The sequence below is a fragment of the Xiphophorus maculatus genome, chromosome 18 (assembly GCF_002775205.1).
Source record: "Xiphophorus maculatus strain JP 163 A chromosome 18, X_maculatus-5.0-male, whole genome shotgun sequence".
NCBI lineage: Eukaryota > Metazoa > Chordata > Actinopteri > Cyprinodontiformes > Poeciliidae > Xiphophorus > Xiphophorus maculatus.
Genome location: NC_036460.1, coordinates 7188352 through 7206956, shown reverse-complemented (window position 1 = coordinate 7206956; position 18605 = coordinate 7188352). Strand labels below are relative to the sequence as shown.

At 36.7% G+C, this 18605-nt stretch overlaps 1 protein-coding gene across 1 annotated transcript; it reads left to right on the top strand.

Moving 5' to 3' along the window:
- The first annotated feature begins 1278 nt into the window (after positions 1-1278).
- fam181b (family with sequence similarity 181 member B) lies at positions 1279-3013 on the top strand. Its single transcript, XM_005796890.2, has one exon. It carries the CDS (start codon positions 1279-1281, stop codon positions 2506-2508), a length of 1230 nt encoding a protein of 409 aa, XP_005796947.1. The 3' UTR covers positions 2509-3013.
- The last annotated feature ends 15592 nt before the right edge of the window (positions 3014-18605 follow it).

Here is an 18605-nt window from a genome sequence, read left to right as displayed (position 1 = left end):
ACTATTCGGCCGCCCCTAACCAGTGTTCACAACCAGAAACGCTCACAGTGGGCCCAGCCGTACATGAAGATTAATTTTCAAACTGAAGACTGCTGTGCAACCCTGGATGGTCCAGATGGACGCAGTAGTGGATTGGTGGATGGCCACCACGTCCCAACACAGCTGTGACGTCAGCAAGGAGGTGGTGGAGTCATGTTTTGGGCCGAAATCATGGGGAGATTGCTGGTCGGCCCCTTCAGAGTCCCCCAAGGTGTGAAAATGACCTCAGCAAAATATATGGACTTTCTGACCGATCACTTTCTTTTATGGTTCAAAAAGAGGAGCTGTACCTTCTGTAGCAAAATCCTCTTCATGCATGACAATACACCATCTCATGCTGCCAGGAATACCACTGTGTCATTGGCTGCTATGGGCATAAAAGGGGAGAAACTCATGGTGTGGTCACCATCCTCCTCTGACCTCAACCCTATTGAGAACCTTTGGAGTATCCTATGTTAACATGTAACTCTGTCTGTTAAGATGTTTTTGATTGAAATAGCTTTTGATTTTGGTACATGTGACCACTTAATGCTGCACATTCAAAGAATGACGGTTTGCAGCTCTTTATAATCCAGAAAATGTTTAGAAAATCTGCTGTGCATAATAATTTGGAACAGTGCATTTTGAGTTTTTTATTTTTGAAAAGAATATTGTTCTCATGGGGAGCTTTGTTCAGTAAAATTTGATTGTAATTTGTAAATTTGATACTGTAATAGTTCATGACTTGAAAATTATACTGACCATCATTTGCATTGACCATTTAAGAAAATCTGAGAAAATATCACTTGCATAATAATTTGGAATATGTATATATATATATATATATATATATATATATATATATATATATATATATATATATATATATATATATATATATATATATCATTGAATTCAATGAGAAGGTGTGTCCAAACTTTTGGTCTGTACTGTATATATATATATATATATATATATATATATAATTTATTTTAATAGCGCTATTTCTGGTGTTCGACTGGTTAAGCAATTTGTTGGAATTGTGTTTAGTGACTGCTTTTTAGTTGCAAAAGAAAATAAAACATGCCATCAAATGGGGCTTAAAGAGCCTTTTCTTCTCACTATTACAGTCATATCCAACAGTTCCACAAAAGCTGTCATGGTTCAGAGCACACACTGACAGTAAAACCAGTGGAGGAGCTCTCTGACAGAGCACATTGTCTTCTGCTCAGTAGGAGATTTCAGACAAATCCCTCTTAGATGCAGGTGGTTGGGCACAAGCAAAGAGTTAAGTTCCCTGGTTTCCCTTCGCTCCTCCTCTTTGATGTTCTGACATCATCGGTCCTGCCCCCTGAAAGATCCCCTTCCTCATCCTCAGTGGCCGTCACTTCCAGTCTGGATTGTTTATGGAAACTTCACGAGCAGCATCAGGAGCAGGTGTTTATCCGCAGAACAAAGTCATGCTTTGAAGAAACTTTCAGTTCAGGGATCACAGTGGATGCCACAGGTGTAGCCGCCGGGCTCGACAGAGTTATGGCGGTTCAAACTGCAATCATGAACCCTCAGTTTATGAGTTTTTGCTTCCCCGATTCTGTGATGGAGTACGACGTGGAAAAGAGTCTGGATGGGAGTCTGCTGTGCGAGGCAGAGAACGACGAAGACTTCAAAGAGACCACCAGGGACCTGCTGAGCTTCATAGACTCAGCCTCCAGCAACATCAAGCTGGCTCTGGACAAGCCGGTGAAGTCCAAAAGGAAAGTCAACCATAGGAAGTATCTGCAGAAGCAGATCAAACGCTGCACTGGTATTATAACACCAGGGAACACATCAGAAGCCCCGGTGAAAAGACAAGGTTCCCCGGTGAGTCAGCAGGGCCCTGTGCAGAGTAAAACTCTACAGAAACGAGAGGGGGGTCAGGCCAACCTGCAGAGCAAGAGCTTGGCTGCTCTCTTCAGCCCTGTCAAGGAAATAAGGGGGGAGAAAGCAAAGAAGCCCCCCATGAGGCACCGTAATCTGCCTCCGTCTTTCTTTACCGAGCCTGCCAACTGCTCCAGAGTTAGCTCCACGTCTGGAATGACGCTGAAGGACTTGGAACGGGGCAACCCGGAGGCCGCTGACTTCTTTGAGCTCCTGGGGCCCGACTACAGCAACATGGTGAACGAGCAGGACATTTATCAGGGCGTGCCTTTGAGGGGGCAGCCAGACCTGGGAGGCCTGGACCCTGCTTCCTATGACCATTTAGTTGGTGGTCTCCTCTACACTGAACCCTGGACTAACTGCTCTGGACAGTGTAAAAAACCCTCAGAGGGTCTGCGGTCAGGTCCACCGCAGCCTCCAGTCTATAGTCAGGCTGAGGACACTTCTGTGCCCTTAGATGACAACGGCCTGTGCACTTTGACCTTCCCGAACTTCTTCCCAGACTGCTCCATATCTCAGGTGACCTATGACTTAAATGGTGGATATAACAAAACACATTTTTCATGTCTATGAGAAACTGAAAAGCCTGCAGACTGTTCTAACAGTAGAGGAAGACACTTTGATTTTCATTAACATTGCAACTGGGACACCGTTTTCATGTTGCGTCTATGAAAGACCCATTTTATAAAACGCCAAAAGCTTCATGTGTGTATTTTTTTTTTCTATCTCAGGCAATTAACAAGGACTTTCTGAAAGGATCTAACTGTAAGGTGACAGTGATGTTTATCCTGCTTGACACATCAGTTTGTCCTATAGTGGCTGATTTTAACAGTGAAGAAGCTGAACTAAACAACAGATGCACTTTTCCAACTTTATTAGTAAAGGTCTGTGCAGCAGCACAGAAAGAGGGAAACTAATTATTGCTAAAACAATGACGACTCCGCGTGTTTGTCTACCAGAAATTTATTCAGAATTTATTTTCAGCTGGTCGACTGAACACTCTTCGTCCCCTTTTGGGAAGGCATTTATTGTATCTAGCTATTGTAACAGGACAAAATAAAGCTGGTCTTTATTGGTGTGTCTGTTTCCTGCTTATTGTGGATAAGTGTAACACAATTTTTCACTCAGTGACTACAAGTGCATTCTACCTCGATGAGGTTCTAGTGTTGAATTTGCAGGCCTGTTATGATAAAAACAGGCAACAAATTTACAAAACATATCGGCTCCCCCTAGTGGCTATGTTTTTTGTAACGGTATGAACCCGTAGCACAAAGTTTGATAAGTTCGTGCATATGTGTAAAACTCAAGGCCTGGGGACCAAATCTGGCCCGCCATAACTTTTTATGTGGCCCTCTGAGAAATAGTACTTTTAAGATAACAGTTGTGTGCTTAAATATTATTTTGTCAATCAAATCAAAGCAGTTATATCTGAGTAGAGCCAAAAGAAGTTAATATGAAAAGATGTTTAATATTTTATTCTACAAAGTAATAGAATGCAGTTAATAATATTTTAACAATTTAATTGGTAGTTTTATCAATATATTCTGCCACAATCAGCCCTATTGAGTACATTTGTGATCTTCAGTTGGCCCAAAGTGAAAATGAGTTTGAGACCCCTGAGTTAAAGGGCCAATAATACAAAAAACGGATTCAGATTTATTTCAAACCTTTATTTCTGTTTATTTTAGATATTATAGCTTACCGCTCATGAAAACTAATTAAGTTTCTTAGAAAATATATTACGTGAAAACAATAAAAAAGGGATTTTTAATAGAGAAATCTCAGCTTATTGAAATGGCCGTCCATATGTTGTACAGTATCTGCACTCAGTACTCAGCCTCAACTGCTTTTACATGAATTATAGCATTGATGCATCATGGTGTGGAGGTCCAGGTTTTTTTTTAAAGGAAACTTCAGTTTATCTACATTGTTGGGTCTGGGGTTTTATATTTCTTTTAAATAATGAAAATGAGGTTTAGTTTACTTGATACCAGGGTCATTAAAACAGTGGACAAGTGGAAGACCTAGTGGGAAATAAAATCAGTTTTTTTTATACAGCTTGTCAGTAGACAGAAGCGAGAAATGCTCCAAAATTTCAGTTTATGCATTTTTCTCATTTCTCATCCAATTTTATTGATTTCATGACCATTTGCACGCATGCTTTTCCTTCACACATGCACTAGATGGCAGTAATGGTTCATGGAAGGGCTTCCCCACCACTCCCATCTGGCCATAAATGATGTATGATGTTTTGCATATCATTGTAGTCTTGTATAGTAAAAACCAAGTTGTTCATCGAATGTCTGCTTGCATTATAAAAATAGATTTGGAGAAATATGAGCAGTTGTTAAATTTGATATTTAATCACTGTTTTTATACTACTCCCATTTCAGAAGGATTCTCCGAAAATGCTCAGTCTTTTGAGCACAAAAAATGATCTAATGCTCCAATTTGAAGACATGTTCTGCAAGACCTGTGGTTTGCCTCCTGCCAGTTGGCTTGATTAGCAAATTGTTCATTACTATAATATATCATACACTGGGACAGGCCATCATTTTATCTTTCTGTACACTGAAGTACACACACGGGAGGCATATGGATTTTCTGTCCCAGAGTTGACACTGGCTAATACATTCAGATTAGGTCGCACTGATGGCACAAGAACTGCATCCTGCTTTGATTCGATAAATAGTACGGTGGAGACGCTGTGTTTGTCCAAGTGATTAACCACTTCTGAGATTTTGCGCATAGGAATATCGAGACTGGAGTGTTCGGTCTAAAAAAAAAAAAAATCTGACAAAATATATTGCATAGATACGCATGCCGAATGCAGCTAAAATAGACGTTATTGCAGGTAACGTATGTTGAAAATGAATGGCAAAGGTCAGGATTAAGTTCTCATCAGGCACCCCTTTGCAATCTCACAAACAAAGCAACAAAATATCTAAATATCATTGAGTTTTAAAACGTTTTTCTTTTTTTGTCTTCATTTTTATACTCCATTCAATAATTACATTGGCCTACCATAAATGTTGCTTATACCTTCTGATTTTAGTTGTCCCTGAGTTCTTAGGTTTTTTTGCAGCAGTGTCTTTGATGGCAGGATCGCTGGACGATTCCATCTGTCTTTTTCCTTGAAACTTGTCAGTTTCGCGGTTGCTATGCTATCCAGAAGAGCAAAGCAGCTTCATAAATTTGACCGGCAGCCAAAAAGAAAGATGAGCAGAGCAAATAAAATTTTGATAAGTTATTTTAGCTTATATTTTATGATGTTGATAAAAACAGGTTATATTTTATAATAAAACTTATATGATCAAAAAATTTGAGATTACGTTTCTTTCTTTTTTTGTGCTCATTTTCTTCCATCTTCCTGATGACCATCGTCCTGATGACCCCCCATTTTGAAAAACTCCCATAGAGAATAAGCTCTGTTTGGTTTCTGCTGTTGAGACAGATGTTGACCAGGTTTTAAATTTGTGAATGCTAAGTTTAATTGTAGCAACATATTCTGCTTACTTCTCTGCCTTCTGCATGAATTGTGTCAGATTACTATAACGATTAAAGGTATTTATTGCTGCTGTTTAATAAATTCCAGTTTTACCTTATGTTTCATTGGTATTCTGATTTTTAAATTTTAATATTTTTAATAGGTTTTGGCTCTGTAAACAGTAAACAGTAGCTTGTACAGTTTTTAAAATATTGATCAGAACATCTCAGAAATGTTCTACTCTGTCTTCTCCTGCAAATCCTTGATGACTGAATAAACATCTACATTGCCAGATCTCGCTGTCCTCCTTTTATACATTCCCCCTTACACATTCCCACATGGATAACATTTTTCCCCATGTGCATTTTTTTTCTGGTCTTTACTTATTTTACCAGCAAACTTTGCTGGTGCTCTTATCAAATTCCTGCTCTGCCTTAAGGCGTATCCTAGCAACACTAAAGGGCTGTACTTTTGGTTTAGGATTTAGCAGATACCACCAGTGACTGAAGATGTTCATAACCATAAAATATTGCCATAGTCTGCATATTCTTCAGTGACATTCTAGAAAAGGTATCAGAGTGACTAGTTTTCTCCAGGTCTATGAACTAATATCGTGGTGCCTGTATACCTGTGCATTAGCTGCAAAAAAAAAAAAAAAAGAAACATAGAATTAAAACAAAAAACATTTTTTTCATGCTTAAAAGAAATACAATATGACTTATTTAGATTTTTTATTTTTGAAAACTCACTAAATTTTGCTCTTCTTTATATTATTGTTTAAGTCTATGTGCTGATAAATCTAGTGATCAGTGAATTTTAGAAGTGGAAGTGAATGTTACTTTTTTCTTTTGAATAAAAGCTGCTATATCATGTTATACGTATATTTTGTTTTCATGTTTTGTGCAAACAATATGATCCTGAGAAACTCATATTATTACTCAACGTTATAATATTGTGAGAATGTCACGCCTGCCTCTACACAGCTACTCTATAATGCTACATATCTGTTATAACTTGGCAAATAATTTCTAAAGAGAGCTTCTCTCTGACCAAAAGTTCTTCCTTTAGGTTCTTTTTAAAGATTTCCTGCTACATTCTTGAAATAAATTGTCAGCACCAAACAACTTCAGACATACAAATCTGAAAAAATGTTTCATCATGAAATGTGTTGTGGGCAACCTTCGACCTACCCACGACATTCACCAGCAAATGCTGTTAGTAGAGATGTGACTTTAGAGCTCATGCTACATTTTTCTACCCACCAGTGGTAACAGTCAGAATCAGTAGGATCCTTTCTAAAGCCTGAATAAAAACACAGTGGCCACAAGCAAAGGTGGTTGTAAACATTCACTTCATATCAATATTTTATTCTTGGCTTGATCTTTTACTTTTCTGCAATATGCGATTTCATTATGCAATATGCGATGTATTTTGAAGCCTCGACACTTTCCATTTTGAATTTATTTTACTCAGCATTTAAGCATTGTTCTTTTCCCCCAATAGGGTGTTGCGAGCTTGCACTGTGTGTATTTGTTGGGGTGACAAGAAAAAACTGTGCAGCTGACAAAAGTCTTAGATCCATTACAGACAACACAGCTCTGAATTTTTCATCTCTAGAAAATTATATCGACAGACACAGTTTCAATCCAAGCATCTTACTTGGCAGGGAGATTTAAACTGATTCACTTGCTTCTTGTGCAATGTGTTTCAATGTAAAAAAAAAACTCAACATGTGATCATAAAATCAGTGTGGGGGTTTGGTAATTGGAAATGACTTTTAACATATTTTTCATCTTATTGAGGCTTTACTTAATTAGTTAAGTGCACTGGCACTTTAATTATTTAATATTTTATTGAAAAGTGAATTAAAATCAGTATTTCAAGTTGAAGGTGAAACTCAAATTGAATCATTTCATGCTGATAAATTTGAAGTGCTTATATTTGTTAATTTGAATGTTTATAATACACACATGATGAAAACAGAACATTATCTGAAAAAATTCCAGAAAAATATGCAATGTACATTTTTACATTTTTCTACAAACAAACCCCAGCGGACACACTGATTCGCACACACACTTTCAAATTCACATCATCCAGAAGGACAAGGTCATACCAACAGAGTTCATATTTCATCACAGTTAGGATACCCTCATCAAATATCTTTTTGTGGAGCAAAACATGATGGCACATGTAGGCAATCAGTTTCCTTATATGGTATGTCTGGAATGTTGATGCAGGGCGTGGAAAAAAGAAAACAAAAACAATACAGATTACATAAGATCAATAAAATATTCTATGACATTTTAAGGAAGACAGAACACAAAAAGTTAGGCTTAAATAAACTAGCAGTTCTCAAAATGCTCTAAGCATCATCATGGAAGGTTGAGTGGAAAGAAAACATTTTAGAAATATGTGCAAAAGGGATAAATGCAGTCTGTGTTTAGAAGTTTTAAAGCTAAGCCTTTTCAAGAGTTTGAGGGATATTCATGAGGTGTGGGACACCTCAGCAGAGAGACAGCCTTATCGTCCCCATGCAACACTGCATTGATGCAGTTATTCATGCGAATTGAGCCTCATCCAAGCTTTGTGTGCATATAGTGTACAGTACACGAGCATACTTTTCAGCAGGCAGACATTTATGTTTTAAAAACCAGTTTATTCGCTTTTATGAAGTGAAACTTTTCAGAGAAGCAGCAATTTTGTTTCAGTGATTGCTGCCATCCAGTTCCTTCAGAACCATCTTTGTCTACTGCAGGCTTCTATAGTTAAAAAGTCAAAATGCTTTGACATGATAAATATCTTTTGTCGAAGAACTGATCCACGAGCCACTGAATTATTAAAAGTTCCTCCGCCAAATCCTGTCTGAGTTGTTTGCAAAGTTAAACTACTCAGAGAAGTGAGGTGTAACTAATAGCTAACTCATCCTGTTAGTTATTTTCCACTGATACTCATTGTATTACAAACTAATAGTCCTCAATTTACCACATCTCCTTTTCCAACTACAGACCAGCTCTCGTTTGTCTTGTTGCAGCTTCATGCCTTTATAACTCAGCTAAGCATATTGTCATTTGCAACTTTTTTTCCTTTTGCAAAGCATTGGAGTGATTTATTAAACTGCCAAGCTTTTTTTTTTTTTAATTTAAATTGGCACATTTGGTTTTGCACATCTTTTCACATCTTTCTAAATAATAAAAGAATGAACTAAGGATTCCCAAGCTGAGAGTGCATACTTGAAATGCTCTGTGCATCCTGTTCCTCCTTAAGAAAGGAAGTAATCTTGATCAGCTGAAAACATTTGCTGTGTTTAGAAATCCAGAGATTATATAATATTGGAGCGGCACTTAGATATACGTATATACAGTACATTGCAGTACAGTCGGTTGATAAATGTCCTTTCTAAAGTAATTTGATTGTGGCTTATTCTCTTAGTCCCCTCTTACTGGCCTTGTTATTAATATTTCAAGCTTCTGAGTAATGAAAGCATACTCAATGCCAAAATTAACAACATAAGCAGAGAGACACTTTAAGGTACCACTTAGCCTGCAGCCATTTTATATTCCGCGTCTAAAAGTCTGTCAACTACCTCAAAGCGAAAACAAACAAAAACTCACATTTAATTTGCTTCATTTCTTGTCTTTAGGTAATAAAAATACACAATCAAAAGATTTCTGCACAATACTTTTGCAGAAATATGCAAACCCTGTCTACATTGGCAGCCTAGGCAGTCATTACATAAGGCTTCATAACACTTGCTTTTCCAAATTCTTGCGTAGCCTTCATGCTAAGTGGGAATGTGAGTGACTTTCTCACCTCAAAATAGATGCTACTCTGTGAAGATCATCAAAGCTGCCTGCCAACAAGGCCCACAGAAACTGCTCAATTATGGAGTTTTAATGTCATGAAGCAGAGCCTCAATTATTTCGCCGCTGCAAGTCCTCCTGATTGAAGAAAAATGTATCCCTGGCTATTGTCAGATGCAAATGTTTGGACATGTTTGCATCAAAGTGAGCCTCCGTTTCTCTCCGTCTTTGTCTCACGCTCTGGACAGGAAGCGATTTGAAGATTTAAATTAGGTGGTATTCGTCCTAAGATGATGAAGATGTGTTATACCGCCTGCTTATCCCTTGAGAAGCATGAGAATCATTCAGAGTCGAAAAAAAAAAAATCCCATTACCAAAGGCAGATTTCTTCCACCATAATTGCTGGAGTCTCTCCTTTGGGAGGAATGGGAGGTGAAAGATGCCAGAGTCATTGATATTCCAATATCTGCAGGAAAAATCTGGGGGAAATCTATTTTTGTCATTTCTCCCAAAGCTTGGGCTGGCCTTGGAGAAAAACTGGAAAATGATTTTGTCACAAAACAATTTTTCAACCACATTTGTTCACCACTTTTGTTGAAGACCAAAGAAATACACAATGAAGTTATACAAGGAAATGGGGAACTGGAACACCATACACTTTTTTAACCTCATACTTTTTTGAGAAAAAAGCTTTTCTTTGTTTTTTTCTTAGTAGAACTGATTGAGGTTGAATTGAATAGTTTGTTCATAGATCTTTGTTTTTCTTTCCATAGAATTTACTCCTGGCCAAGTCTTTCTCTGTTTGCATTTCTCTTTTCTGGGTAAAACCATTCAGAATACCATTGATGCCATTAAGTTTGTGTAATCTCTTTTTTTTTCTTCCCAGAAAGCCACTCATGGCACTTTGGTTTTTCTGTCTTGTAAAACTACAATGAATTTTTCTAGATTGGCCTGCTGTCTTTTTGTATAACAGAAGGTACGCCTGGCTAATTGATTCAGCATTTTTTAATGTTTCCTCTCTGTCCTCTCAACCCTAATCCAGTCTCAGTAGATGGCCACTCACACTGAACTGGATTCTGCTGAGGGTCTCTCCCCGTTAAAATGTAGTCGTTGTTTTCCACAGTCACCACTTGCTCAAGATGACTACTGCAGAGTTAAGGTCTCCACAAGAACTTCTTTAAATATGACATTTCACTAACTGACAAGGCATGACCAACTGATTTTTACTGTGTTGTATTATAAGAAGTGAGAAAGTTACTCACATTCACACTAAGCATGAAGACTATGCAACAATTTGGAAAATCAAGTGTTGTCCAAAAAACTTATCTGAGATATACTAACATGAGAGAGACTAACACAAGAGAAAAGGAGAGATTATCAGGCAACCACAGACCTGAACCTTCAGAGACAAATAAATATACTGTAATTACTAAATGAGCCTTCTATTACTTCTAGAACATTTCTAGGATTAAAGGACTAATGTCCCAGCAAGATGTAGAGAAACTCCTCCATGCGTTTGCAGATCTGCCTAAAAAGTCAGACAGTCAAACAACGCTGTTGCTCACGTTTTCACTAAAACCAGAAAAATAAAGCACATAACTGCAGTTCTAAAGTCCTTACATTGGCTCCCTGTAGCTCAGAGAATAAACTTTAAAATCACTGAACGGTTTAGCAACACAATACATTAAATATCTGCTGTTGTGGAATCAATCTTCCAGACCACTCAGGTCTTCTAGTTCTCATCTACTCTCCATCCCCAGAACCAAACATGGAGAAGCAGCATTCAGTTGTTATTTTCAAATAATCTTGAACAAATGTCCAGAAAACTCCTAAAACACTAAAATTCCTTTAAATTAAAACTTAAACCCAACCTTTTTAGTGTTACCCTTGATTCATAATAACTGGAACATTGATCAACATATTTGATGTACATTTGCTAGTTTAATGTTTATTGCTTGTTTCATAATTGGTTACTGTAGTATGTTTTTATGTTGGAAAGTATTTTTGAACTGCCTTGTTGCTGAACTGCGGTATCTCAATACGCTTGATTTAAACTTGACTTGACATTGTTGATAAGGAGACACATTGTCCGACTCTGTGAACTTCTTTTTGTCCCTGGCTTGCACACATAAAGCACCTCTCTACAGAACAAACAATGTAAATGTGTATTTAAGATATAATAAAGTAGAAACCTATGCAATCCAACCTTAAACAGGTAAAGCAATTCACCTTTGATCACACTTCCTTCACAGGTGTGGGACACACCATAGTCTTCTGTGAGCTGACCTGAAAGATACTCTTGTCAGGTGAAATTACACGGTCCAGACAGCTGTTTGTTCTGCTCCTGCAGTTCCGTTTGTTCAGCTTTTACATCCAAGTCAAACACCGCTGAGATGCATTTGGCATTCTCGTCCCCCACAAGGCCTGAGCTTTCTTTGCGTTTTCCCCTAACCTAACAAGAAATGCTATTAAATCTGAGGAAAATTAGATGAAATAAAAGAAACACTGAACATAATTATCTCAGTTTTTTCAGGAATCAAAAGCCTCCCATTACAATCTTCTGTCTCTTTAGAGGAGTACAATATATTAAATTAGCAAATTCATTCAAAATGCAGCCAGAACATAAATCGTATTCCAGCTTCCCATTGTTCTCACGCTATAACAGTCTCTTTGTTGTCTTCGATGTGATCAATTTATTTTTGTTCCCCTGCATGAGCTCAGATCCGTCATGCTTTTGTATTCAATGCCCCGCTGACTGTTCAGGTGATCTGATTAATGTCCAATAAATTATTGTGTCCAGGTGTATCCTGGGATGTGACTGCTTGGTTTGTTTGTCTTTCCCCCCTGTTTGTTCTGCATTGTGATGCAGGGTTGAGTAATGCCATTCTGCGAATGGTGGCGCGCCCCCATTTTTAACGAGCTGTTTATCTGCTGTCTGGTTTGCTGGAAGTGTTTGATGTCTGCACACGGGAAGAGACAGTGCCAGGGAGCGAGCGTGAACTGCTTTGTTTCGTCTCGTTTGAAATGAGAAGATCTCTGTGCGCCTTTAAAAGAGCAATAAAAAGATAAAAGCAGGAAGGAACTCAAATAATTTATGGGATTCTGACTTTTGAAGACATCAACTCTCAGAGTATTGAATTGTGTTTGAGTTTCCTAAGTGATCTTGCCAGTAAAGATAAGTCATCTCTTGATATGGTGCTTTTTAGTTTACTCAAGATAAAGCAAAATTCACTGATATTTCAAAAAACAAAATCAGGTAGTTGCTGATAAGGATACATTGTATACACGGGATTGGTTTCAGAAAAGTTTTCTTCTACACGAACCCACACAAATATTCTCCTGAGTGTTGTTTAAACATGCCAAACCCATAGGGGGCAGTGTAGTGCAGAGCTAAAACCTATTTCAGCCAATTAGATTTCTTCAAAACAACCACAACGTCCTGTTAGGAAGTAAATATGACACTACAAAGTTCATTTGTGTGGACATACTCAACTACTTTTACACAGACTATATTACCATAATTAGGAATCATGTCAAAGCAAGTATGTGGATATTTATGGATATTATTTTTTGCACATGGACTGTAAATGTCAGTTTTCCCAACTACAAATAAAAACAAAAATAGTTTTCTCTAATCTATTTGAGAAAACTATAGATTAGAATAGTCTAATCTACTTAGATTAGACTTTGCTCAGAGTTTTTATAATAACCGTTTTGTAATGATAGTAGAGTTTTCTCTGGATGAGAGGCTAAAACATATAAAAAAGTATTTGTTTTGCAAGATATCCAGCTACGTTTGAACTAGGCCTTAGAATATTGTCAGGATCTTTCCCCTGGGTTTGTAGTTTCATTGTGTCCAAGTTCAACTTTATTTTGTGTTATTACCGATTTTCCCTCTTTCTGCCTTTTTGCTCTCGTCCACAGTTGTTCCCAGTAACCTAGCATACGTCATCTACCCATGGTTCATTGCAGTGTAAACAACATGGTGACGTATATGTGACATTTAAGTTTAGAAAAACTAAACAGCCTAGAGTATCTCTATTGCATTGCATTTACTTCTGATGTAAATATTCTCAAATAACTATTGTTGCAAGAAGTTGTAGAGTTCTTTAAGATAAAAATAAAATCAACAATTTTCAGCTTTTTTCTTTTAATGAGGCTGAAACGTTTGACAATAATCCTGATGAACACATTCGTTAAGGGCCAGTTTGTTTTTTAATCTCTGCACCTGTCTCTGTATTTCCTTTAGTTACTGGTAAAGCAATAAACTTCCTATGTATTGGTCTTTTTTCATGTGCCTGTTCTAAACTGCCTCATACTCCATTGCTCTTAATATACAGTACAAAACAAATTTCTTTATTGGTGGGTAAATATTTCTATTAGCAGTCTTCTAAAGATAATTCCAGCCTTTCCAAACATCAGCCTTTTCTTTTTTTCAATATCAGTATTGTAGCTGTGGCTTCCGACAACACAATTACACGTTGAAAAAGGTTCATTTTCTGGATTTAAGTGAATGCATCTTTACTGTGTGTGTGAGACTATGCGTATGTGTTAAAAAATGAAAATTAATCTCAATTTCTTTTGTTCCCAGCATCCGTTTAGCAAATAGAAAATCCTGCCGCAGAATTCTTTCTGCATGATGGGTTTCCTCTCAAAAGTTTGCAGATAACATAAACTCTTTCACCTGAAGGATGTTGGCTTACACTGCCAAAGCAGATGTGTGTAAATAGGTGAAATCCTCCCAAGCAGCTGCATGTGGTGCTGGTTCATTTACCATACAAAGACAAATGACTAACAGCTGGTTTACTAGCCGCAGTCACATTTCTCAAAAGGTGAATTCAGTTCTTTATCTGTTCCTTTTATTGTGCAAAATGTACTCTAGTTTTTTGTTTGTTTGTTTGTTTTGTTTCTTTTGAGAAAGCTCTCACACAGAATGCACAAATGTTCAAAATGTCTTCGTCAAACAAGGCCACATGAAACATTTTTCTTATTGGGTTTATGCTTTTGTTTAAATTTGCTATATCAGATTGCTAACAATAGGTGGAACAAATATGCATAAAATTTTCCCTCTCCCTTGTGTACTGTAATCTGAAAGTGAATGCAATCACATATTGTCCTCCACATTTAATGGGACACCTGGCTTAGATGGGTAAAATGCCTTAAAATAAGCTTATCTTTTATTGCAGCAGCATAGTGTCACTCTGTAGAAAATGGCAGGTTTCTCAGTGAGCTTTGGAAATATTTTGCTACTTTGCTCACCAGCCTGCTCATTGTCCTATTCCAGCTTTTTTTCTAACCACATTTCTGTTGTTTCAGGCTGTTTTCACATCTGACAGTTCGGCAGACTCGGTTCGATTGTGGACCAAAATTGCAACATTTGTTACATTTTCAGCTGGCGTGGTTTGCTTTCACACTGCTCGGTGTCAAATTAAATTAAATTGGAGAAAACAAGACTGGTGTTACTGCACCCTTCGACATTTTATTTATTGTTCTGACTGTAGATATTGACAAGCAGAAATACAGCCATTTCTCAACTTATGAAGACCAATAAGCATCTTGGTGATATGACAACCATGTTTTCCTATTTCCTATGTTTCAAATGAGCACAATGAATAAGAAGAATAAGGATTACTAGTTAGAAGTGCCTCTATACTCTAATCAACCTAAAACAAAGAAAATATTATCAAAAGGATTACTTGGGGCTGCCACTAATTGTCGCATCAAGTATTAGGTTGAAACAATTTAACTTAATAAATGCACTGAAATTAAAAGTTTGATTTTGCTATTTTTGTGTGTGAAGGTTGGGGAAATGGTATCAAATGAAGAAATGCCAGTCAGATATAAAACGGAAGAGGCGTTTGTAGTGCAGCTTAAGAGATGGAAATCAGACTTTGCTTGATGGCTATGTAAATCTTAAACAAAATGTCAACAATTTTGATGAGAAAGACCGAAAATGTAAACAATAGTTCTACCCTTGAGCAAAGAAACAAATTTATATTTTTATCAATAAAGATTAAAAGTTAGCTCCCATAGCAGACTTCTAATTCTATATTATTTCAAAACCTAGATTAGTGAAAGTTTTAAGTTTTCTGGATATAAACAAATAATTTTTGAGTACCACAACTGGGTAATGTTATGAAAGCATTCATATTCTGGACATTCCACAATCCCACCTGAGTGGAATAAGATATTATATTACCTTTATATTGTAAACATCTTTTGTCCAGTGCAGATGTAAAATAACCTAAAGTGGTGCTAGTTGTATTATTCTAGCACCCCTTGGTGCAGCCAGGTTTCAGTTGGTGCTACGGTAGTTATACACCAACAAGGGAAAAGATAAATTAGTATTCATATTTTTACAATGGTTTACTATTGTAAACATGTTTTGTAGAACTCTCTGGATTCCTTAACTGCACCCACAAGCAAGTAATATATGGAGAAAGAATTTCAGAAGGCAGCCCAGTAAAAGATCTCAGATATGCAGGTTTGTAAAGATGAAGCTGTTACAGAAAAAGATTTGTAAGATAAAACATTTTCCACTCATCAATAAGCACCACCTAAATCTTGTCAATCTGCCAAAAGCTTAAGCAAATCGATTTGAAGTCAACAGATTTTGATCCTCAACATGAGAATGTTTTAATGTGTTCCAGTCATATAATGACATAATCTGCCATCTGAATCTGGTTTAGACTGTGGAACTGCAGGCTATATGTAAAATTAATATCAAACTATATTAGTGTCCAAAGCAGAAGCCCATCTTAGCCCATGAAGTAATATTTAACTGAATGTCTAATACTATTTTTCCTATATGCGTGTATATTTAGCTCCAGTTCTATCAATCAAGACAAACACCATTACTAGGAGTATAGTCATGTGTGACCTTTTCAGAGAGTGCTATGATAGTGAGAAGGTCAGCGAGTGTCTTCTGTGTTCAGGAGAGGCGGAGGTGCATTGTGAGCTACTCTAATTTAGATATTACAACAAGGCTGAAGGGTATGCTGTTAATAAAACGCTCATATAAACAAAAACATATGGCTCACAGTCCAATAAAACCAGGTTTATATTGTGACTTTTTTTTGACTTATTACATGTCAATTAGGAAGAACAGACAAGAATTATAAATGTCAAAACAGACGTGCTGTTTGGTTTTATCTGACAGACTACAGACGTTGATAAGAACGCCATGAGATCTAGTTTTGTATAATAGTGTATTAAAATATTCTATAGAGGACTAAATTAATTGGCCTATTAAAAAGACTGCTTCATCAGCAACAATGCGTAATCCTCTGCAGTTGCTCTTGAAGTAATTAAGTTAAATAATGCAAACAAATACTGCAAAGGCTTTTTTTCCTTTTTAGTTAGTGGCCTTAAATTATTTACTGAGACTAACCTTTGTTGCCAACATGTCAGCAATTTCTCCATCTATGAAACAGAGTAGGAGCTCAGACTCCTCTTGAGGGTAAACCGCAGCTCTGACCTTGGTAATTAATTTCTGTGGGATTTACTGTTAATCACAAATCAGTGAATCAAAAGACTGTTAGTAGATGAGTAAAAAATATATATAAATGGGAAGAGAGTAAGAAAGTAGCAATAAGCTTGGAAATGAATGTCACTTTCCTGTGCTGATCAGAGAAAAAAGGCAAACTAGAACCTTACAAATGTGATGATAAAGTTGTTTACGAAGGTAAAAAAAAAAGATGCCACAAAAAGGGTTGAGTTTAAAGGTGGGGTATTTTATAAAATCAACTTTTTATGAGCTTTACATTATGTTGCGTTATTCCTTTAAAAGCCTACCTGGAATGTTGCTTTGATTCTTTCATGCATGTTTGAGTGTTCCCCCACTCAGCTCCCACAGACTAGCGCCAGCAGGAATTAGCAAACACTTGGTAAAAGTGTGCATCTGCTGAGCTAATCCCAACTGCTTCTTGATCAAAAGCTCCTAAGAACAGTTTTAAACGGCATAGTGATTATGATAATGTACTGAGACAGAGGTCAATTTCAAGGAGTCAAATTCATATTATGTTTGATATGTACAGCAATTTATAGCAATTGAAGGTAACAGTTACTTGATTGTGCTATGTAATGGTTCAATATGCCTAGAAAATGCATAATGCTGCCCCTTAAAGAAATCTCTCAGCATACAGTTCACTCCACAGTTGTGCCTTCCAAATCTACATGTTGATTTTTAAGTTAATTAGTGTTTATGAGACCTTTTTAGTTAGTAATCCCAACTTCCTGTTTCTATAAAAATGATGCCACACAAATACCAGTTTAACTTAGCAAGGTTTATACACATCTTTCATTCAAAATCAAGTTGTAATGAAGTAGAACAGAACCAGGAATGGATAGATCACCAAGCTGGGGTTTCCATATAAAAATATATTGATTAATAACAAAAACTAGCAGTAAACATGTCAAGGAAAGACTAACTCATGAAACTTTGATTGGCCATATAATTTTTGATTGGATCCATTCGTAAATCAGTTTCAACACGGATGAAAAGATGATTGATTTTTTTTTTAAGAAGAGGTGAGCAAAACAAAGTGCATAATCTGAATGCTGAACATGAAAGATTTCATTTAATTTCATTTATTGATTTATAAGCTGTTTAAAAGATCCAACGAGGCAACCAAGGTGTGTAAGAATAAAATCATAACATTGATTTTAGAGGCAAATTAGATATTACTAGAATCAAAGTCCTCCTGTTAGTCCAATAAATAAGCTATTATTTTGTGGTCAAGGGCACAAAAAGGAAAAAAAAGTAATTTATGTTACCATAAACAGCATGTGCAGCAAACCACCATCTGTTGGCCAGTTAATTTTTTTCCGTGGCACTTACATGTGACACTCATTCATTACCCTTCACTGTGTGTCTGTTATTTGCACCTGCATGAACCTGAAAATGTAACATTCACAGCATATCATTCATTAATGTAGACTCTGATGAGCAGATAAGTTGATGGAGCTCAGTTTGCACAGCCAGTTCAAAGTGTTAAAAGAACACTTTCATAGCGCTATTAATGTCAAATGAACTCTTTTTGCCCTATTTTGCAATGATGTTTTGAAAAAATAAAAAGCTATTACCCTGCAAGCTGAAATGTCAGCTTCATGGAGAAAATATGTCCCTTGAGAACCTTTTCAGATTTGTGATATTTGCACTTGACTATTCTGGTAAGTGTAGGTGTTATCGTGAAATGTAATAATATCAAGGAAAAATCAAAGCAGTGACGGGCTGTGATAGCAGAGGAGCAAGTGGATGAATTTTAATTTTGCTTGGCTCACAATGTCACTTACTGTTTTAATTTTGTGATTAACATTAAGTTCATCAATCCAAAGCTCCTGTTAGCTGAATTTCCTTTTAATTAAGGGCTATTTTAAAA

Excerpts from the sequence above, each read along its gene's own strand:
- fam181b (XM_005796890.2), top strand. The coding sequence starts at position 1,279 with ATGCAGGTGGTTGGGCACAAGCAAAGAGTTAAGTTCCCTGGTTTCCCT.